At 44.9% G+C, this 17,072-nt stretch overlaps 1 protein-coding gene across 2 annotated transcripts; it reads right to left on the bottom strand.

Moving 5' to 3' along the window:
- Positions 1–2,591: 2,591 nt before the first annotated feature.
- On the bottom strand, positions 2,592–15,230 carry DOLPP1 (dolichyldiphosphatase 1). 2 transcript variants are annotated; one of them, XM_003211269.4, is made up of 8 exons: positions 15,089–15,230; positions 8,870–8,970; positions 7,090–7,174; positions 6,737–6,836; positions 5,812–5,910; positions 4,414–4,542; positions 3,416–3,505; positions 2,592–2,984 (listed from the first exon to the last, which is right to left on the bottom strand). In XM_003211269.4, exons 1-8 carry the CDS (start codon positions 15,162–15,164, stop codon positions 2,948–2,950), a joined length of 717 nt encoding a protein of 238 aa, XP_003211317.1. In that variant the 5' UTR covers positions 15,165–15,230; the 3' UTR covers positions 2,592–2,947. The 2 variants fall into 2 exon arrangements, with proteins under 2 accessions (XP_003211317.1, XP_085095806.1); XM_085239680.1 differs by lacking the exon at positions 5,812–5,910.
- Between the last annotated feature and the right edge of the window lie 1,842 nt (positions 15,231–17,072).

Raw genomic sequence — 17,072 nt, 5'->3', positions numbered from 1 at the left:
AATACTGCAGAATTTACAGTACTGCCCTTACAGGAGAATGTTCACAAGTGGGGACAGCAAGAACAGTGAACCATGATGTTCTGTCACCTTCCTTTTATTGTCTTAGAATCTCCATCCAGCCCTTGAGTACAGGGGAGGAACTTGAAAGCATCTGCTTGCAAAGCCATGTATTCCAAAGGAAATATTTTTGTTTCAGAAAACTAGTGGCAGGAGACTTCATACAAGTTTAGAGTAAGGCAGAGCTTGAATCTTTTTCCTGCACAGCACCATTTAGTTAAGAAAATCCATGGGATTGCTAACAAATTTCTACCATCAAATATTGCAAAGACTTCTAGAAAGGTACAGCAAGGTGGAAGATGCAGATTACAAACAAATCACAGAACACAGTCTATTACAGTGTCTTACGAGAGCTCTTCTCCTCCCTGTCACACTCCTAAGCATTAGTGCAGGAAGCTTGGGTTTGAAGGCAACATGAAGAGGAACAGCTTTGTACCCAGTACTGCTCTCCATGAGGACATGTAATCCCTTCTCTAGTTCAACTGCTGCTTCCACACAGTTTTGCCAGCTGGCTTCCAGCTTACAAGAAACTGAAGAAGTGCTATCCACTCCTTAAGCACTTTTCAGCCTTTTCCTTAGGGAAGAACCTGCGATCCCCCTTCTGACTTTTTAAGTTAACTTCTAAGTGATGCAAGGAAAAAAATAAAACAGTAAGTCATAAGTGATCAGTACCAGCTTTCAGACTCATTCCTAAGATACCACTATGTTACAAGGCTTACGTGATCCTAACTTTAATAGAGCAAGTCCAATTCCATGTTCTCATGAAAGCTCTAAGATGCCTCTTCATTTGGGTGCACTTTCAAAGCAGATCTAGTGCTCAGGTCCTTCGGTTGTAAGAGAAACAGGACTGCTCGTGTTAGCAGAAAGTTAGAACAGCTCTGAATCCTGACTCAATGCAACTGAAAAACAATTAGTTCACTACACAAAGCTACCTAAACAGAGAAATTTAAATGGCTTCATTCCTGAACTAAATCAGGATTGCTTCTTTCTACTCTACAGTTAATACTCTGGTTGTCCAACAGTTTCTACAGCAGCCAACTCCCACTCCATACAAACACACAAACTCCTATGGCAACAGGCACAGATGAAAACTTAAAAAAAATAAAAATTAAAAAAAATCACGATGAACAGAAACATCTCACTTCAAGCAGCTTTATAATGCAGGAGTCTGTTTAAAGTGAAGATATTAAAACAGGCAGCAAGACTGAGATGTGACAGTCATTTTACCTCTGCTCACATGACTGCATCGAAGGCACACCGATGACCTTTGAGCCAGAAGCTGTCCTTTATCTGTGAAAGTTCAAGTCAGTTGTGCTTTGAATAAATATTTCTCTGTACTTGCACTTGAACTGCTGCATTATATACTAGAAATACAGAAAGTGTCCATGCACAGCCCTGAAGCACGTTGAGTATAGCCCTTGCCAGGTTAACTCATGGATGGCTGAAGTCGTAGGCATCACCAGCACACACAGATGGCAGGCACACTCCCACAGAGACACAGCACCCAGAGAGCTGACTAGCCAAACAAAGAATCCAATGGAAGAAGGATGGAAAACAAAACTTGTTTGTAGGAGTTTGGTATTCAAGGTTACTCCTGCTGAACCCCGAGCAACCCACCATGAAAACTGGCAGGAGGATCTGCTAGAATAAGTTCACCACTTGAGTTCACAATTGGATTCCAACAGGACTCTTTAAAAATTCACACAGCAGCTGAGCTAGCTATTAGTTGTTCACCTTATTTGTCTACAGTTGTCGTTTTGTTCATCTTTAAAATCCTTCTCTTTTTACAAAAAAAATAAAATAAAATAAAAAAATCCAGTGCTTAAGACAGAAACTAGCAACTGAATTTCGTAAGGCTTTGGGCTGACTCTTACTGGAGCATAGCATTGCTTACAACCAATGGGTTTCTAGTGCCATCAGTAGCACACCAAGTACAACAACAGACGCTGTACAGATCCCAACAACCCTGAGGTAATAAAAGAATAAAGAAAGAGATGAAATAAACATGAGATACGTATGGTAACCTTGCCACCTAGAAGAGATTCTGAGAAAGACACCCTTGCTAATTACACACCAGGAGCAGCAGTGAAAAAAAAAATAAAATAAAAAAAAAAAAATCAGTGTATTTCAGTTTTCCTTTGTTTTACACACACACTCCCCTTAACAGAATCCGTGCAGGCTTCCCCACTGAATCATCACTAGTGTTTAAAAAAAAAATTCAAAGCTTTAGTACTTTCTATCTGTACAAAGTGCAGTTGGAATTGATTTTGATCACCCAGGCTGGTTGTAGAAAGGGAAGAAATCTTCCTTCTACCTCGGTCACGCCATCTCAGTTCCCCTCCCTCCTGAGAAATGTTTAAAAACTAAAAGCTCTAATTAACCATGATCAACTGGAGATTAGTTTTGTCATCTTCTTCCAAAATGAAAAACCCCAAACAAAAAAGCAAAAAACAAAACACACAAGGCCTCTCCCACCCCAAAAACAATAGCTGCATTTAAAAAAAAAATAAATAAATAGTGTGTATATTTCATGCTAAAGAAAAAAAAAAAAAAAAAAAGAAAAAAGTCACAGAAATGATTCATTTTTGGTTTTCCCTCCCCCAAACATGACACCAGGCATTTTCACCCCCTTCCCCTGACGTAGACATGATGGTACATTCCAACCGGCAATGTGCATCTGTGTTGAAAATGAGTTTCTACTCCTGCACGGTCCCACATGCATCAGGGAGCATCCAGCTAGCTGCTAAAGCAGAGCAAAGGCTTTCAGGTTTTGGGTATGGTCCCTGCCTGTTCCTTTGGTCCGTCTGTTAAAAGGCTCCTTGCTGCTCCCAGGTCTCTGCTCTTGTCTGTCTCTGTTAAAACGCACGCTCTGGTCCCCACGCCTCCTGAGTCACTGGAGCTTCGTACCCAGCTTGCGCTGTCTGTTTCTGCAACACCACAACAGAGGACAAGGTGAGAGAGGCAAACCAGTGGGTAAAAGACAGAAGGATTAAAGCAAGGCTTTGCACAGCTCCATACAAAAATAAAGCCGCCCCCATCACACTCTGCAGGGACTTCAGTCCTTCCTACTCTCTACGGTCCCACAACAGCCGCCATGTTCTAAGTGTGCACAAGCTCACGCACAGATGTAAGATTAAAAACACCTGCTTGCAAGGAACATGGGCTGGAAAGTTGAAGTAACTCCATAAATTAAACGCTAATCTCCCCAGTAGACCCACCCTCCACATGTGGTAGTTGCCCACAACTTGGGGTTTCCTACACTACTCCATCCACAGCAGCCATTATTTTCTAATACATAAAAACTGCATCTCAAGTCAAGCTAGCTACAGCTCTTGTTCCCTCACCACAGATCACTTACCTTGCTTCTGCTCTTGTGACTGTATATTCAAACCACAGGATGTTAGGAATGAGGCTGGTGTCTCGGATTAAAAAGAACTCTGAAATGGGCCTGAAAATAGACAAGGTGGTAGAAAGTGGAGAAATTACATTTTTTCTCTACCCCAATTTTGATCAGAATACAAAAACAAAACAACCCTAATACATAACGACACAGCATAAAATCTGGTTCAAATATAACACTATTCTATTATCCTTCAAGTCTGGGAAGAAGGCTCCTTGTTAAATTCAATCAGAGAAAATAATATTGTTTCTTCTTTCCTTATATAATTTTTTTGGACAATGTTAAGTTTAAATGGCTTTGTAATCTCACTTGCTTGTTAAAGTGATTAAGAAGTTGCTCAAAGAAGTTACGGAGGCTCTGTCCCTGGAGGTGCCCAAAGCCAGGCTGGATGGGGCCCTGGGCAGCCTGAGCTGGTGGGGGACACCTAACCCACAACAGGGTTGGAATTGGGGGGGGGGCTTTAAGGTCCCTTCCTTCCCAAACCATTCTATGATATGAAAAGCTACTTCTTAACCAATACTCTGCCACAACCCACAACTTTAGAGGGGCCTTACAAATGTGTTTCTTAAATGTCCTCTCTCCCCCATCCACACGTGATCTTTTGTATAGACATGCAGAAGAAAACACAGAAGAACATATTATACAGCTGTACAACAAAGCCATCAAAGCTGGAACAGAACCCAGGAATTCCCATTTCTAATACTTATAACATAGTTCACAGGAGATTAATCAGCCATGGAGACAGGGCTTATACAGCTACAACAGTTTTTGAGACTAAAGTATCTTTGCATTTTTCCTTCAGATGCACGATACAGTTTTTACACTTTTTTTTTTGTACCAGGCAGTTGTGCTTCACTGTGTAATCAGCTCACTTCAAGAAACTCATTTAACGAACACGATGGTGACCTAAGAAATGCAGACTTGCAGGAATAAAACCTTGCAGAACAGAGACTCACCATGCAGCTATCCTTGGGAAGAGAGGAGTTAGTATCTCTTGTGTGAAGGCAAACCAGGCTATGGCCATAACGCTTCCTGCCACACCTCCATATAAGACTTGGCTCCAGGTGTGGTAAAGCAAATAAACCCTGCAGTGGAAGAGAAAAGTCACCAGAAAGGCATTAAAGCAAGAGTAGGTGTGACTGAAGGCTGGACTCTCTGAGGAAGTTATCCTCCAGATGTCAGAAGTGGATATTTTACTTCATTTTTCATTAAAATGTTGATAAAAAAAAAAAAAAAGTTGGAAAAGGTGGAACACAAACTGTGCCTCCTCTGCTGCAGCAGATTCAGCTCACAGTTTCTACGTTGAGCTTAACTGAATAATTCACCACATATCACCACGATGAGCTGAAGAACTGCCACTGTAGTTCCCATGAGAGACTTCTCCAAAGCCAGCAGCAGAAGTCTCCTTCAAGCCACCAAGGCTGGAGCTTAAAGACTTAAAACAGACAGCATCTTTGTCTTAATTTTGCAGCTCTCAAGTGTGACAACACACAGGCTGCACAACTACAGAGCACCTACTGTAGTTGCAACCAACCAGAAAGCTGTATTAATATTCCTGAAGTTACCCCTGCACACAACCTACACGAATCACACTCAAAATTCTTCTTCCCCCATGCATGCAGCCATTAAGATCACCTTAGTTGACCTGCTTTGCAGAAAGATTTCCTCAAGTTTATTTGAATTAGACCATACATCTTTTATGAAATTGTCCTGTCAGTTTTAAAAGTAACCAGTAATAAGGAGGCAGCTCTAGTATGCAGCCAACTGTCCACACTACTTTTCTGTGGAAGATACAGCCTTATTTCCAGCCTGCATCTGTCTGTTTCCACCCACTGAAGCTCACTGTATTATTTGTTAAAGGAAAAAAGTAAATCATTATCAACACTTCATTTTCATTACTCGTCATGTTAACATAACTAAATCTTGCAAGTCAAACAGCTATAAATGTCTGTAGCTAATGCTCAAGCAAAACAAACAGTTTGACCCACTGTAGCAACCCATGTGCTGCAGATGCTGGAGTGCCAAGCCATGGTGCAATGCTTTCATGATTAGTGCTGGAAAGAGGGCTAGGCAGTGAGGCTTGAGCATGGCAATGGAGCCAGCAGGGAGTTGGGCACAGGCTCAGGTGATCTCAGGTTTCATAAATGCATCTGTGAAGCACCACACACGTAGCACCTTTGTCTGATTATTTGAAGGGGCTCATGGCAACGCAGCAACTTCCACAAAGCTCTCTCACTTGCACAGTGCAGTCGTAGAGAATTACATCAGAAACAAGGGACAAAGAAGGACAGGTCTGCGGGCTGTTAAAAGCCACAGGGGTGTATGAGAGCATAAGACAAACAATTGCTCCATACCTACTATATGAGACTAGCAAAGCCACTGTGACGAGGCAGATGGACAGCACATGTCGCCATAGTAAATCCAGAAACCTCGCATTGTTTGTTTGGTGCATTCTGAAAGAGATGGAGAGCCATTAGCACAGTGGCAGGAAGCTGAGGAGTCTTTGTAACTACTCTCACTACTTCTGAAACCCTAGGAAAGCTCTGCTCCAAGGGGTGATGGGCACCTCAATATCATCCCAGCATCACTCTGTCCCACTGGCAGCAGTTACACAGAAGCCAGAAAGCCATACTTCTCTCTTCAACTATTTTCAGGGATTGCTGTGATGGAAGGCAGAATGCTCACAATTACCACAACTGATGTGAAAGGCACATGCTGAGCATATGCAACAAGGAGCCAAGACCTCAGAGTCCTCCACTGCCCATAAAGCCAGAAGGAACAATGAATTTTGCCCTTCACACTTGGAGCCACAAGACAGAGCCATGCCCAGCAAGATTTCCAGAACAGCACAGCGCAAAAAGACAGTACTTGGTATGGGAGATGAACTTAAAGGGCATGCAAGTGGGCAAGAGGTATTACCTGAGACCACAGACAACCCCAATGACAAAACGGAGCAGATACATGAGAAAGCAGCTCTTCTTTCCTCCTCTCTATTCACCACCCTCCCCTTCCCTCACTCTGATGGATCATCATGGCTTATAAAAAGCAAATTAGGAGACCTGTACCCAGACAGGCATCAGGAAGCCCACCCCTACCCTTCCCTTTTCAGGGGTGGTAACCACAGTCCTACATTCTAATAGAAACACTTCATCCACACAGCAAATTGTGGAGGGCCTCAGATTTAACTCCACTGTGTGCTGAAGCAGCACACGGCAAGGAAGCCACCTATTGGAGGTGTTTCAACATATTAACAGCCAAAACCTGATACTGAATTTTTACCTTAAATAAAGGAACAGAAATGAATAGACAGAGAAAAACCACATGAACTGGGAGTGGCTGGACGGCATCCCATATTTTGTGGTCACTGTTGAATGGGCTTCTGGGAAGAGAAGAAGAAAGAGTATGGTCAAGGTCTGCTCTGTACACGGCAACAGGAACACTCCAAAGGTAAAGCCAAACAACTCCTCTGGAGTCTGCGCACACAGGTTCACAGGACACATCTCTGCCAGCCTTCTTACATCCAAACACCCAAAGCCAACACGAGGCAAACAGGAAAGCACCTTCTAACACCCCACAATTATCATTCCACTCAAGGTCAACCAACCCCACCACAGCAGTGGGCCGTACCGTACCTTCACAGGGCCGTGGCTCCCGGATAACATTTTTTATTAACCAGTTCACTCCCTCGTTGAAAGCCAGCCCTCCCAAGAAAGAGATCTGCGAAGGCAAGACAACCGTGTCATCCTATTTAAAAAGATTCATCTACTTACCAGGTTCTCTCTGTCAAGAAACCCCCAAGTCATGCACTTCTAATTTTCTTTTTTGACTACCAGTATTACAACCTCTGGCTTCACAATACTCTAGCTGAGGAAGAAAAGCATTTATTTTTCAGTCTCCTTTGTGTTTCTGACAACATACCGTGCATACAAAGCTTTTCAGCAGATAATTCACAGAGGACAAAAATGACACTTGTGCAGCAATAACGTTTGCATACTCCCATCAGCAAGCACAGAAAGTAGTTCTTTTAAACAAAGCAAGTTTCAAGGGATTGTCTGTCACATCCAGCCAACAGAGGGAGCACACACACCATTATTTGGGCAACTAGCTCAAAGAGCAATTTTTTAGGCTTTCTGGCTTTTCCCCTCTATGAATGTTTTCATTCTGAAGCTGCTGTCTTCAGTCTAAAATGAAGTCACATTCTGAACTAAGACAGACTGGCAGCAATTGCTGTTTTTCTCATCACACGGTCCATTAGCAGTAGCGATGGGTTGATGGTCGGACTTGAAGGGTGGAAAAGACCTCCTAAGATCACCATGATTTCCTACAGCCCCTCGAGCTTAAGTCCTACTGCTGTGACAAAATTCCCAGCTGGTGGTGACTCCTCAACGCTCAGTCCTACTTGAGTTTCCCACTCTACATCCTGATTTATGGGCAGCTGGTGCCTCACACCAGTTCACATGAACTGGGAACCAATCTCAGCCCTTGCTGCATCACCAACATCTAACAAGTCAGTGCACTCAAAAATCTGTTCATTTTCAGACAATAGTTCCTCTAGATTATGTTCAGGCTTGGGGCAGCAAAACTAAAAAAAAAAAAAGAAAAAAGAAAAAAGAAAAAAGTTGGATTGTCTAAATTTAACAGCTGTCTTTCCTCTAGTTTAGGAACCTAGAAGTCCCACTCCCAGGTCCCCTGAGCCACTGGTTCCCATGACACCATGGCCTTGTATCAGGAACCTGCTGCCAAAATCCTTTCAGTGGCCCCATTTTATCTGTTTAATGAGGGCAAATTTTACAAGTGCTTCATACCTCCTGAAGAGCATTCACCCATGACACTGACTCCCAACCACCTGTCAGAGCAGACAAAGCAGAGTCCTTTACTGCTCACTTGGACAAAAGTGAGAGTCCCTTCTGCCCCTGCTATTCAATGCACAGCTGGGAAGCAGCCCTGAGACAGATCCAATCCCACTGGAATTTGTAGGTTTTATTTTGAATCTTATTTTGTGCCTCTGGGCTGTTCAAAGAAAGCACATCCTACTGAGTCAGACAGTATTTCCTGCGCATTATCCATCCTGCAAACCCTGCCAATGCTATGACCCTAATGGATTTTGGATCAAGGTAAAATACTACTATCTCCCACCATGAAACAGCATTGAATCTCAGATCTCTCTCATTGATGTTTGTGCACAGATCTGGCTAAAACATAGCACAGAGTAACAGAACATCAAAGACTAATCTTTTAACCGTAACAAATGATAGCATCTGCTGCTGCTGACAGCAGATCACCTTACCTAAGCTTTTTTTTTTTTTCTTTTTTCTGTTTATAGAGAGCAAAAGTGTGAAAACAGGAGCACCATGTCACAAATGACAACATTTCTGTTGTAAGGAGAAGCTGGGAAGGGAGAGAAAAACTCACCGTGTGAAGCTCTCTCTTGAATATGATGAGTGTTACAAAGCCAACAATAATGAATATTGGACCAAGACTCAAATAAGCTAAAAGCTGACCAGAGAAATCACCTAGGGAAACAAACAAGAGAAACAAATCAGCCTGAACTTTACAAGTACTTGTCACCAGGATGTGGGTCAGCTGCTGCCCTGAATGGTTGAGAGCAGAGGGGTAAACTCAGCACTGCAGCGCGTCTCCATTTTGCAGACTGACAGCAACTGCTGGAGCCCTACGGGAGCTGAGGCAAGGAAGGCAGCAGTGCTCACGTGCAGGTTCAAAAGCGGGGATGAGAGGAGCTTGGCATCCTCCAGCAAATTACTGCCAGCCAACTTACAACAGTGACCATTGGTGTGGGCCCAGAGCCACTTGAATCCAGCGTAAGCACAGGCTGCTGCAGAAGAGGCAGCATCTTTCCCTCCCCGCATTCATACTGCCTGCCCGTGCCAGCAATTACCAGAAAACACTCCCCAAACAAATCCTTTCCCACTCCCTTCCTAAAATGGGTTCGTTTTCAGCTGGATCAGCTTCCTAATCTGTCTCACCATGTGTCTGCATGAACACTAGCATTAGCAACACAGGGAGGAAACAAATAGCTAAACACTGCAGATGAAAGGAGGAGGGGAAAAAAAAGAAAGCCGAGGATTTTTTGTCAATAGCCCACTTGTGTCATACTGAAGGGATACAGGGCCTGCACCCTCACAGCAAACAGTGTAGTCATCACCTGGAAGAATCCAGGAGATCTCACAAGAGGACATAAGGCGCTCCAAACACGTATCTGCTTTATCCTGAACTAGCATAGACACAGGAAGAGGAAAGCAACATCACAGAGCTATGCATTACAACCCAAGTCTGCCCTGCTCCTGTTCCTTGAAGAATTAGATTTGGGAACAACTCCATCATCAAGCAAAATTCCTACATGCTTTAGTTTGTAACACCAGTGAAATTCAGGAGATCTGCAGGATAAGCCCCCAAGAATACTGGGGTTTGGTTGGAGTGAGGTTATATTCTGTTCATAACCTGAAAAGTGTTAGAAAACGCTCAATTTGGAACTTTTCTTACGACACGTGGCAGGTTTGCTCTGCAGCAGGTGGGTTATAGAAGCCACCAAAGCAGAACTGCGACATATCATGGTAATGCAGAGTGGAAGTAGGTGCATCAGCTGCCTAACAACAGAGCATCACGCCCCTAACGGTCTCATATAAATTACACCCCACGAACCGACCTTAAATGAAGAAGAAATTCATGAGATAAGCGACCTGACAACCCAAACTGAAAGCTTTAGGAAGACTTTCCAGAAGTCCCAGTTCCAGTGTCATCAATACAGGTTAGTTTCTCACTGAGGAACCACCACATTTCAGATCACTCTCTGTAAATCCATGGCACGTAAGTATTTTGGTATTCAAGACATTATTTTGTCAACAGAAACCAAATCATTTGTTTTCTGGGGAAGGGCAGGGGGATGTCTATTAACTGCACAGACAGAGGAATACTTCAGGATGTTGTCTTTAATTTAAATAGCACCAGTAACATCATATTGAGGATCCTCCATGATGTTATCATAGAGCAATTCCCAATAAATCAAACCACCAGCACACATTTCTCACCTGAACCCAATACCACAAATCAGTCCCCTCAACACTTAACTGTTCCTTTAAAACAGAACAGAGACAGTACCCATAGCATCTCCTATTGCTGTGGCCAACAGTAATCAAACAGAATCACCTTCTGAAGCTGCTCTTTCTAGATGAGGTAACAAAAATAGCTGTGCATTAACTGAAGCCTGTGCTCTGCAAACTGCACCAGAAACTCGTCAGTACCATCATAAAAGCACTCGCTAGATTAGCAGGTTAAGGCAGAGCTACACTAACTGAACCAGCTCTGAAATGACTGGAAGTGCAGGCGAAGGGAGCTGGGAGAGCAGGGCTGTGCTGAGCACTGCTCCGAGCCCCAGGGAATGACAACTTGGATCACTTCTGCCCACTCTCACGCTCCAGCACACTCAGGGAACTCTTCCCAGGGAGCGGGGAATCGCAGGAGAGCCGGCAGCTTCACATCCAGTCAGATCTAGCAAGCAGGTTCCATGCTACCTGTAAAATAATTCGTCAATTTTGCTTCAACACAAAGCGATGCCTAAGACCAGGGAGAACACGCCTCATTAGAAGCACCAAGATCACTGGAAACTTCAAGAGAAAAATATATTGAATACACAGTCTGGTTCTTATTTGTTGTGGCTGTTTCATTTTTTTTTAAATAAGTCCAGCATCATTTAAGGAGGAAGATGAAAAATAAAGAACCTAACTACCTCAATTATAGGCATCCAAGGGATGAACAGAAGAAACACCACTCGTGGCTCAGAAGTACATCATTTCTTCCGCCTTCATTCAGCATTTACTTCTGCTCTAATTCAACATTTTACCCAGCATTCTTCCAGGGGAAACATGCAAGTTTTGCCACACCAGCTCAACCTGTACATAAGAAAAATGTGAATCAACAGCACTACCCACATCCTACCACAAGACCTGGCTTTTCCACCACAGCTTCCTATTGAGGCATCTACTTGTGGCACTGCTGCTGGCCTAGGTGCAAGTTGCACAGACAAACACTGTGTTTTGTTCCACGTGCATTGACACCAGTAAGAATTCATGACTGATTTCCATTTCCTCTGCTTGCACACATCCTGCTGTCACAAGCTGTGGAACAATACAAATATTTTCAGGAGGCCTTAAACTACACCACGAGACACACAGACATCAAACTTCTGCAGAAAGATCGAAAGTAAATAAAACCCAGCATTGAAGAAACCAAATCATTGGGTTTTAAAGAAATACTGAGGTGTGAAATGAGCCCCAGCTGGTGAGCTTCCACCCTGAGCAGAAAGCAGGGCAAGGACCTGCAGGACAGACATGCTTATAGGAGCATCACAGGCTGACTCTCAGCCAGCTCTGCATACTTGCCACTCCACCTTTGCCTGACGATAGCAAACACAGCTAAGAGAAAACAGGAAGATTCTCAGTCATTCTGCAGAGAAAGGGTTTGCCACTGCAGGGTTCTCTCCTTAGAGCTTGTCCAATGTGAAAAAGACAAGTCCCAGAGCTTTAAGGATCCCAGCTGCACTGAAGGATTTTTTTTCTTAGTCCCAGACAAACCAGAACTCTGAGATTCTCCACCAGTGAACCTCACCCTACAGGCAGGAAGTCCCTGAAGAGGTGTTTTAAGTCTGCAACACAAAGTCATCCCATGCAAAGTAACACACATGGAAAAAAACCAACCCTAATTATACACACACAGCAGTGGGATTTAGTTTAGTTAAAAATCATCTCTGGCTTAGCATGAGCCAACACCTTCAGAGCAGCATGCAGTGCACTGGAGCAGTCCAAAAACCAAGGAGAACATTTTAAGAGCCAGAAGTCACTGATCAGAAATTACAAAAAAATCTTATGTGATTCTTGATGTAATGTAACAGCAAACACAGCAAAGGCAAATAGAAAGTGGATCAAGACAACAGAAATGGAACAGCAGCCACTCACATCAAGGAACTCCAGTTTTCAAGTGAAAAGGAAAAATAATGCAATAGGACTGGTTCATGTATGATACAGAGAAATAGTAAACATTTGTTACATCTCAGTGCACATGAAATAGAGAGAGTGTTCAATGAAATTACTGAGCAGTGGGCTTAAAAGCAGAAAAAACATTAAGCTCAGTGCCACTGGTACTGTAGAGATCCAAAGTGGAAATGGGTTCAAAGAGCAATTCGAGAAAACCAGAGTATATCTTTTATGAACCCATTAAAGGACATCACAATCCTGATGCAATCACCAGCTCATTACTGGAAGATATACAGAAGAAGCATTACTCCTGCCCACCTGCCAGGGACCGGACACCGTGCCAAATGATCCCTTGGTCTCACAAAAGCACAGTTGCTGGTATGAAAAGTGACAGCAGGATGTTTTTAAAGACCATCCTCCCAAGAAGCACGCTTTAATGCATTGCTAAGTAGCACTGCCATTGTCTGTCTTTTCTGTAGCTTTGATTTTGATGTTTTCTATCAATAATTGTTCAGTTAGATTCTCAAAAATGCCATTATTCCATCTGTTTGCAGATCATTCTAGCAGAGCATTTATCTGTTGTTCCTCAAAGCTGACACTGCAGACAGCTCCAAAGACTGCGCAGCCACCCAAGCACTACAAACGACCATCTGAAGTATCTGTATTGACAAGGAAACATTAGAGAGAGGCAGGAAAGATGAGCACCCTTCTGGATGCACCTGTCCCTTTCACAGCCACTAGTAGAAACCCAAGAACAGGCTTCCTCCGTCAGACAAACATCAGCAAAGACCAAATTTCAGCTGATCACAGTGGAAGGGCACTCACTCGCTGCAGACAAAAGCTGGGACAACAGCAGCTCTGTGATGAAAGTCTTTAAAGAGATTTGAAGAGTCAGTTGCCACCGTGGCTCAGCTCGCTGCATGCCAGGCCAGCAGCCCCAGGGATCAGCCAAGAGCAAGAGAGTTTGTCACACGATGGTACGTGATGTGCCAAGAGAGCTTAATAATTTATGTTGGTAAAAGCAGGATCTACTTCTCGTTCCAACCCCTCTCTGTCAGCACAAGGTTACATCAATTCCACTGTACTGAGCATACTGCTCATCATTATTTTATAAATATATTATCTAGCAGCTTTAATGGATCTGGACTTAAGCCCTACACAGACAGAGCATAACAGCTCTCTAAATAAAGTTAGAGCACCTCCCCTGAATCCAAGGCAAAACATCAGACTGACCATCTTATTGCAAAGCATTTTTCTAGATCAGTATGGATGAAGACACTTCAGTACCTAGAGATGTTTTAATCTTTCAGTCCGCTATCTGTTTTTGGGCTTCCAGAATCATTCATTTGACCCAAGCCTGGCACAGCAAACTTCCCTGTAACACACAGCCCTAAGCTGGCTATGATTTCTCTGCCCCACACAATCACCTTCTGCACTGGACTGTAAAAAAAGCAGTCATCAATGAGAGAAAATAATCACATTGTCACATTCCTCAAGGGTCCCTTTCCCATTCAGGGTCCCTTCCAACTCAAACGAATCTATGATTATGATTCCTTAAGGTCTGTCGGGTGATCCTTACACAGCCAAACCTGCAGATTTCAAACACCCTCATTTCCCACCGCAGCCCAAGGAGGAGCACACAGCACACCGTGCACTGCCAGGTTCGGGTAAAGAAAGAAGATAGCGACGTATCTGCGCTATGAGGAGAGATTCCCTTCTCTTCTCCTTAGCTTTCACAGTGGCACTCTTGAAAAGCAGGTTAGCAGAAGAACGTACGGGGTGAAGGAAAACACGTACAGAAAAGAAAAGAACTATCTTTTATGCACAACGTGGGGAAAACCCTGCAAACAGCCATGATGGGGAGCGCACAGGAACGGTGTTTCTCAGTGCTCTGTCACACATCTCTCAGCTATGCCGGCACCTCCAGCCCAGCGGTCTCCAAAGAGCTTCAGCAGCTTCTGGTGCTGCGCTTCTGAGGGCAGCATCAGCAAGCAAAGCCCTGCTGCTGCAATAAGGCATGCCTGGGGAACAGCGAGACGAACCAGCAGCACTAACACCACATTCAGACTTTGACCAGACCAAAGATTAGCTAACACTAACGCCCTGACACTTCACGCGCTGCTTTACTTTATTTTTGGACTACGAGCATTAAAAAAATATAAAGTCTCTCTGCCTCAACACAGCGCAAAGCACCTGAAGAGCCCCCAGACCCACCCGCTGCCGCGACAGCCGCGGTGCGCACAGACATTCGCCACCGCACAGCGGGACCTCAGGGCTTCACCCAACCGCACCGAGGGGCGGCGGGGAAGGCGGGCCGAGCCGCAGGGCCTCCGCTCCGCCGTGGGGACGGGAGCTCGCCCCCAGCCCCCCCTCACGGCCCCATCCCCGCAGCCCCTGAGGCACAGCGCCCCGCGCAACGCGCATGCGCCGAGTCCCCCTCGCGGCTCACTATCCCGCAGCGAGCTCCACCGTCCCCCAGCGCGCACGCGCGCCCCGCCGCCTCCAGGCGCCCTCTCAATGGCTCACTATTTGGCAGCCGCCAGCCTGGCCCTCAGAGGTACCGTGGAGCGGCGGGCGGGGCCCGCCCAGAGGAACAACGCGGCGAGCACCGGGGAGGTCGGGCGGGGGCGAAGCGGAGCTTTACCTGCGGGATACTCGACGTGAGTGAGGGAGACCGGCCGCCACGGAGCGGGGAGCGAGCACTCTCCGACTGCGGCCATCTTACCCGGATACCGGGCCGGGCCACCACAGCCAATTGGAGCGTAGTTAAGGGGCGGTGCGACCAATGGGCGGGGGCGATGAGAGCAGCGAGCCAATGACGGTGAGCGGCAGGTGAGGCGCCGGCCAACCCAGGGCCACCCAATTAAAAATCGAACCCGGGGAGTGGCGGAGCCAATAGGCTGCTAGCATCGCTGCCGAATGGAATGGGGTCGCAGGTAGCCGGAAAGCCAATCGAGAGAAAGGCGGGCCCCAGCATCCTCCCTCATTGGAGGGAAGAGCTATGCAGATTAGCCAATCACCAGCTTCCATTGCAGCCCTCTCTTAGCCAATCGGCTGTGGCGGTTGGCGCGGGGGGCTGAGGAGGGGGCTTGCGGGCGGGGGACGCTTAAAGCGGTCGTGTTGTGCCTGAGGCGCCCCGTCCCGCTCAGCTCCTCACGGTAGCGCGCGTGGATGAGGAACGAGCTGTCCCCTCTGTTATAAATGAGACTGCTGCAGCTGCACTGCATTATTTCACTACTTAAAGCATAACATTTCACTTTGCCCTACGCGGGAACAAGGTGTGAGCTCTGTTGAAAATTCCTTTATTACTGATGATAAATTCCCCCTCTGAGGACCCGATCAAAATGAACGGCCCTATTATGTGGTCACAGAGCTACGCTTACCTGGAGAGCCCGAGGACAAAGCAGGACGCACAGAGAAGGGAATGCACACAAAAAGAGCTCACAAAAGGCAAATATACCTCAAGAGCAAACCAAAGTTAATTACAGTTAAATATAAAAAGTGCATAAGAGCAGTGCAGGAAGTGATACACATAGGCAAGAGGCAGGGGATGGTCTGTCTTCTGTACATCAGGACTGGGCTTGCTATCCTGGGCTGAACACATTTTTTCCTGCAGTTTTCAAATCGCAATTACATCCAGTTCATTTTAAAAGCCTTTTCAGGTTGGCACTGATCTTGTCATAGCAAGAAAAATAGCATCAAAGACTCATTATTTTGGAAAGAAAGAAAATATTTACTGCAGAAGTTCATTTCATTTCAGAAGAGTGATATAAGATAGCGTGAGTGATTTACTGCTTTCACTAGTCGTGCTAAATAAATCTCCTCCTTTCCCAGCTCTTGAATATAGAGTTGTGCTGGCAGAGTGGATTACATTTGATCTATGTACCATGACAAGTACTGAAAATTGTGGGCTTCATTGCTGTATTCACCCACTCCTTCCTGAAGATAAGAAGAAAGTGTCAATACAGAGAGCAGCCTTTGCTCCGTTCCGTCAGCATAAGAAAGCACAAAGCTGCTCTGAAGATGTCATGAGTATACAGTCTGACACCATGGAAACCAAGGTAAACCCCTTTTTAACTCTTTCAGCTAACATGCTGGGCGTGCCAAGAGGCAGAAGCTCTCTTGTTCATGAACATTTTATTTGCATATATCACAGTTCATGACAGGCTTGCATTAATGCTAACAGAAGCTTTTTTTAAGCATATGGTTGAAATTTCAATCACCGTGGAAGCAAGCAACTTGTGCGATTCAATCTATTTTCTGTGTCATTTGAAAGGGAAAGTATTTAAACACATTGTAATTGCCTCAGAGGAATAAGATGAGTTTGCTGCATCGCCCAGCAGATGGTCATCTCTGATATCAGCCCACAGTCTTTACTCTGCTTTTCTTTCACATAGGTTGGGAGACTGATAAGGATACTATAAGAACTTGGACAATGTTTAAGATATTCTGCTCCTTACTGAGATATATGTTATCACTATCACAGCACAGCACATGTAAACACAATCAAACCACAAGAGAAAAAGAAAAATCTGAAAAATGAAACCCTGGAATTTTCATCCACTGCTCAAAGTGCAGTGAGTTGTCATGTTTATTTTATAGCTTGTTTGATCTTAGGGTATAGACTA

Source organism: Meleagris gallopavo, chromosome 19, assembly GCF_905368555.1.
Source record: "Meleagris gallopavo chromosome 19, MGAL_WU_HG_1.1, whole genome shotgun sequence".
Taxonomy (NCBI): domain Eukaryota; kingdom Metazoa; phylum Chordata; class Aves; order Galliformes; family Phasianidae; genus Meleagris; species Meleagris gallopavo.
This window is presented reverse-complemented; position numbering and strand designations above follow the sequence as displayed.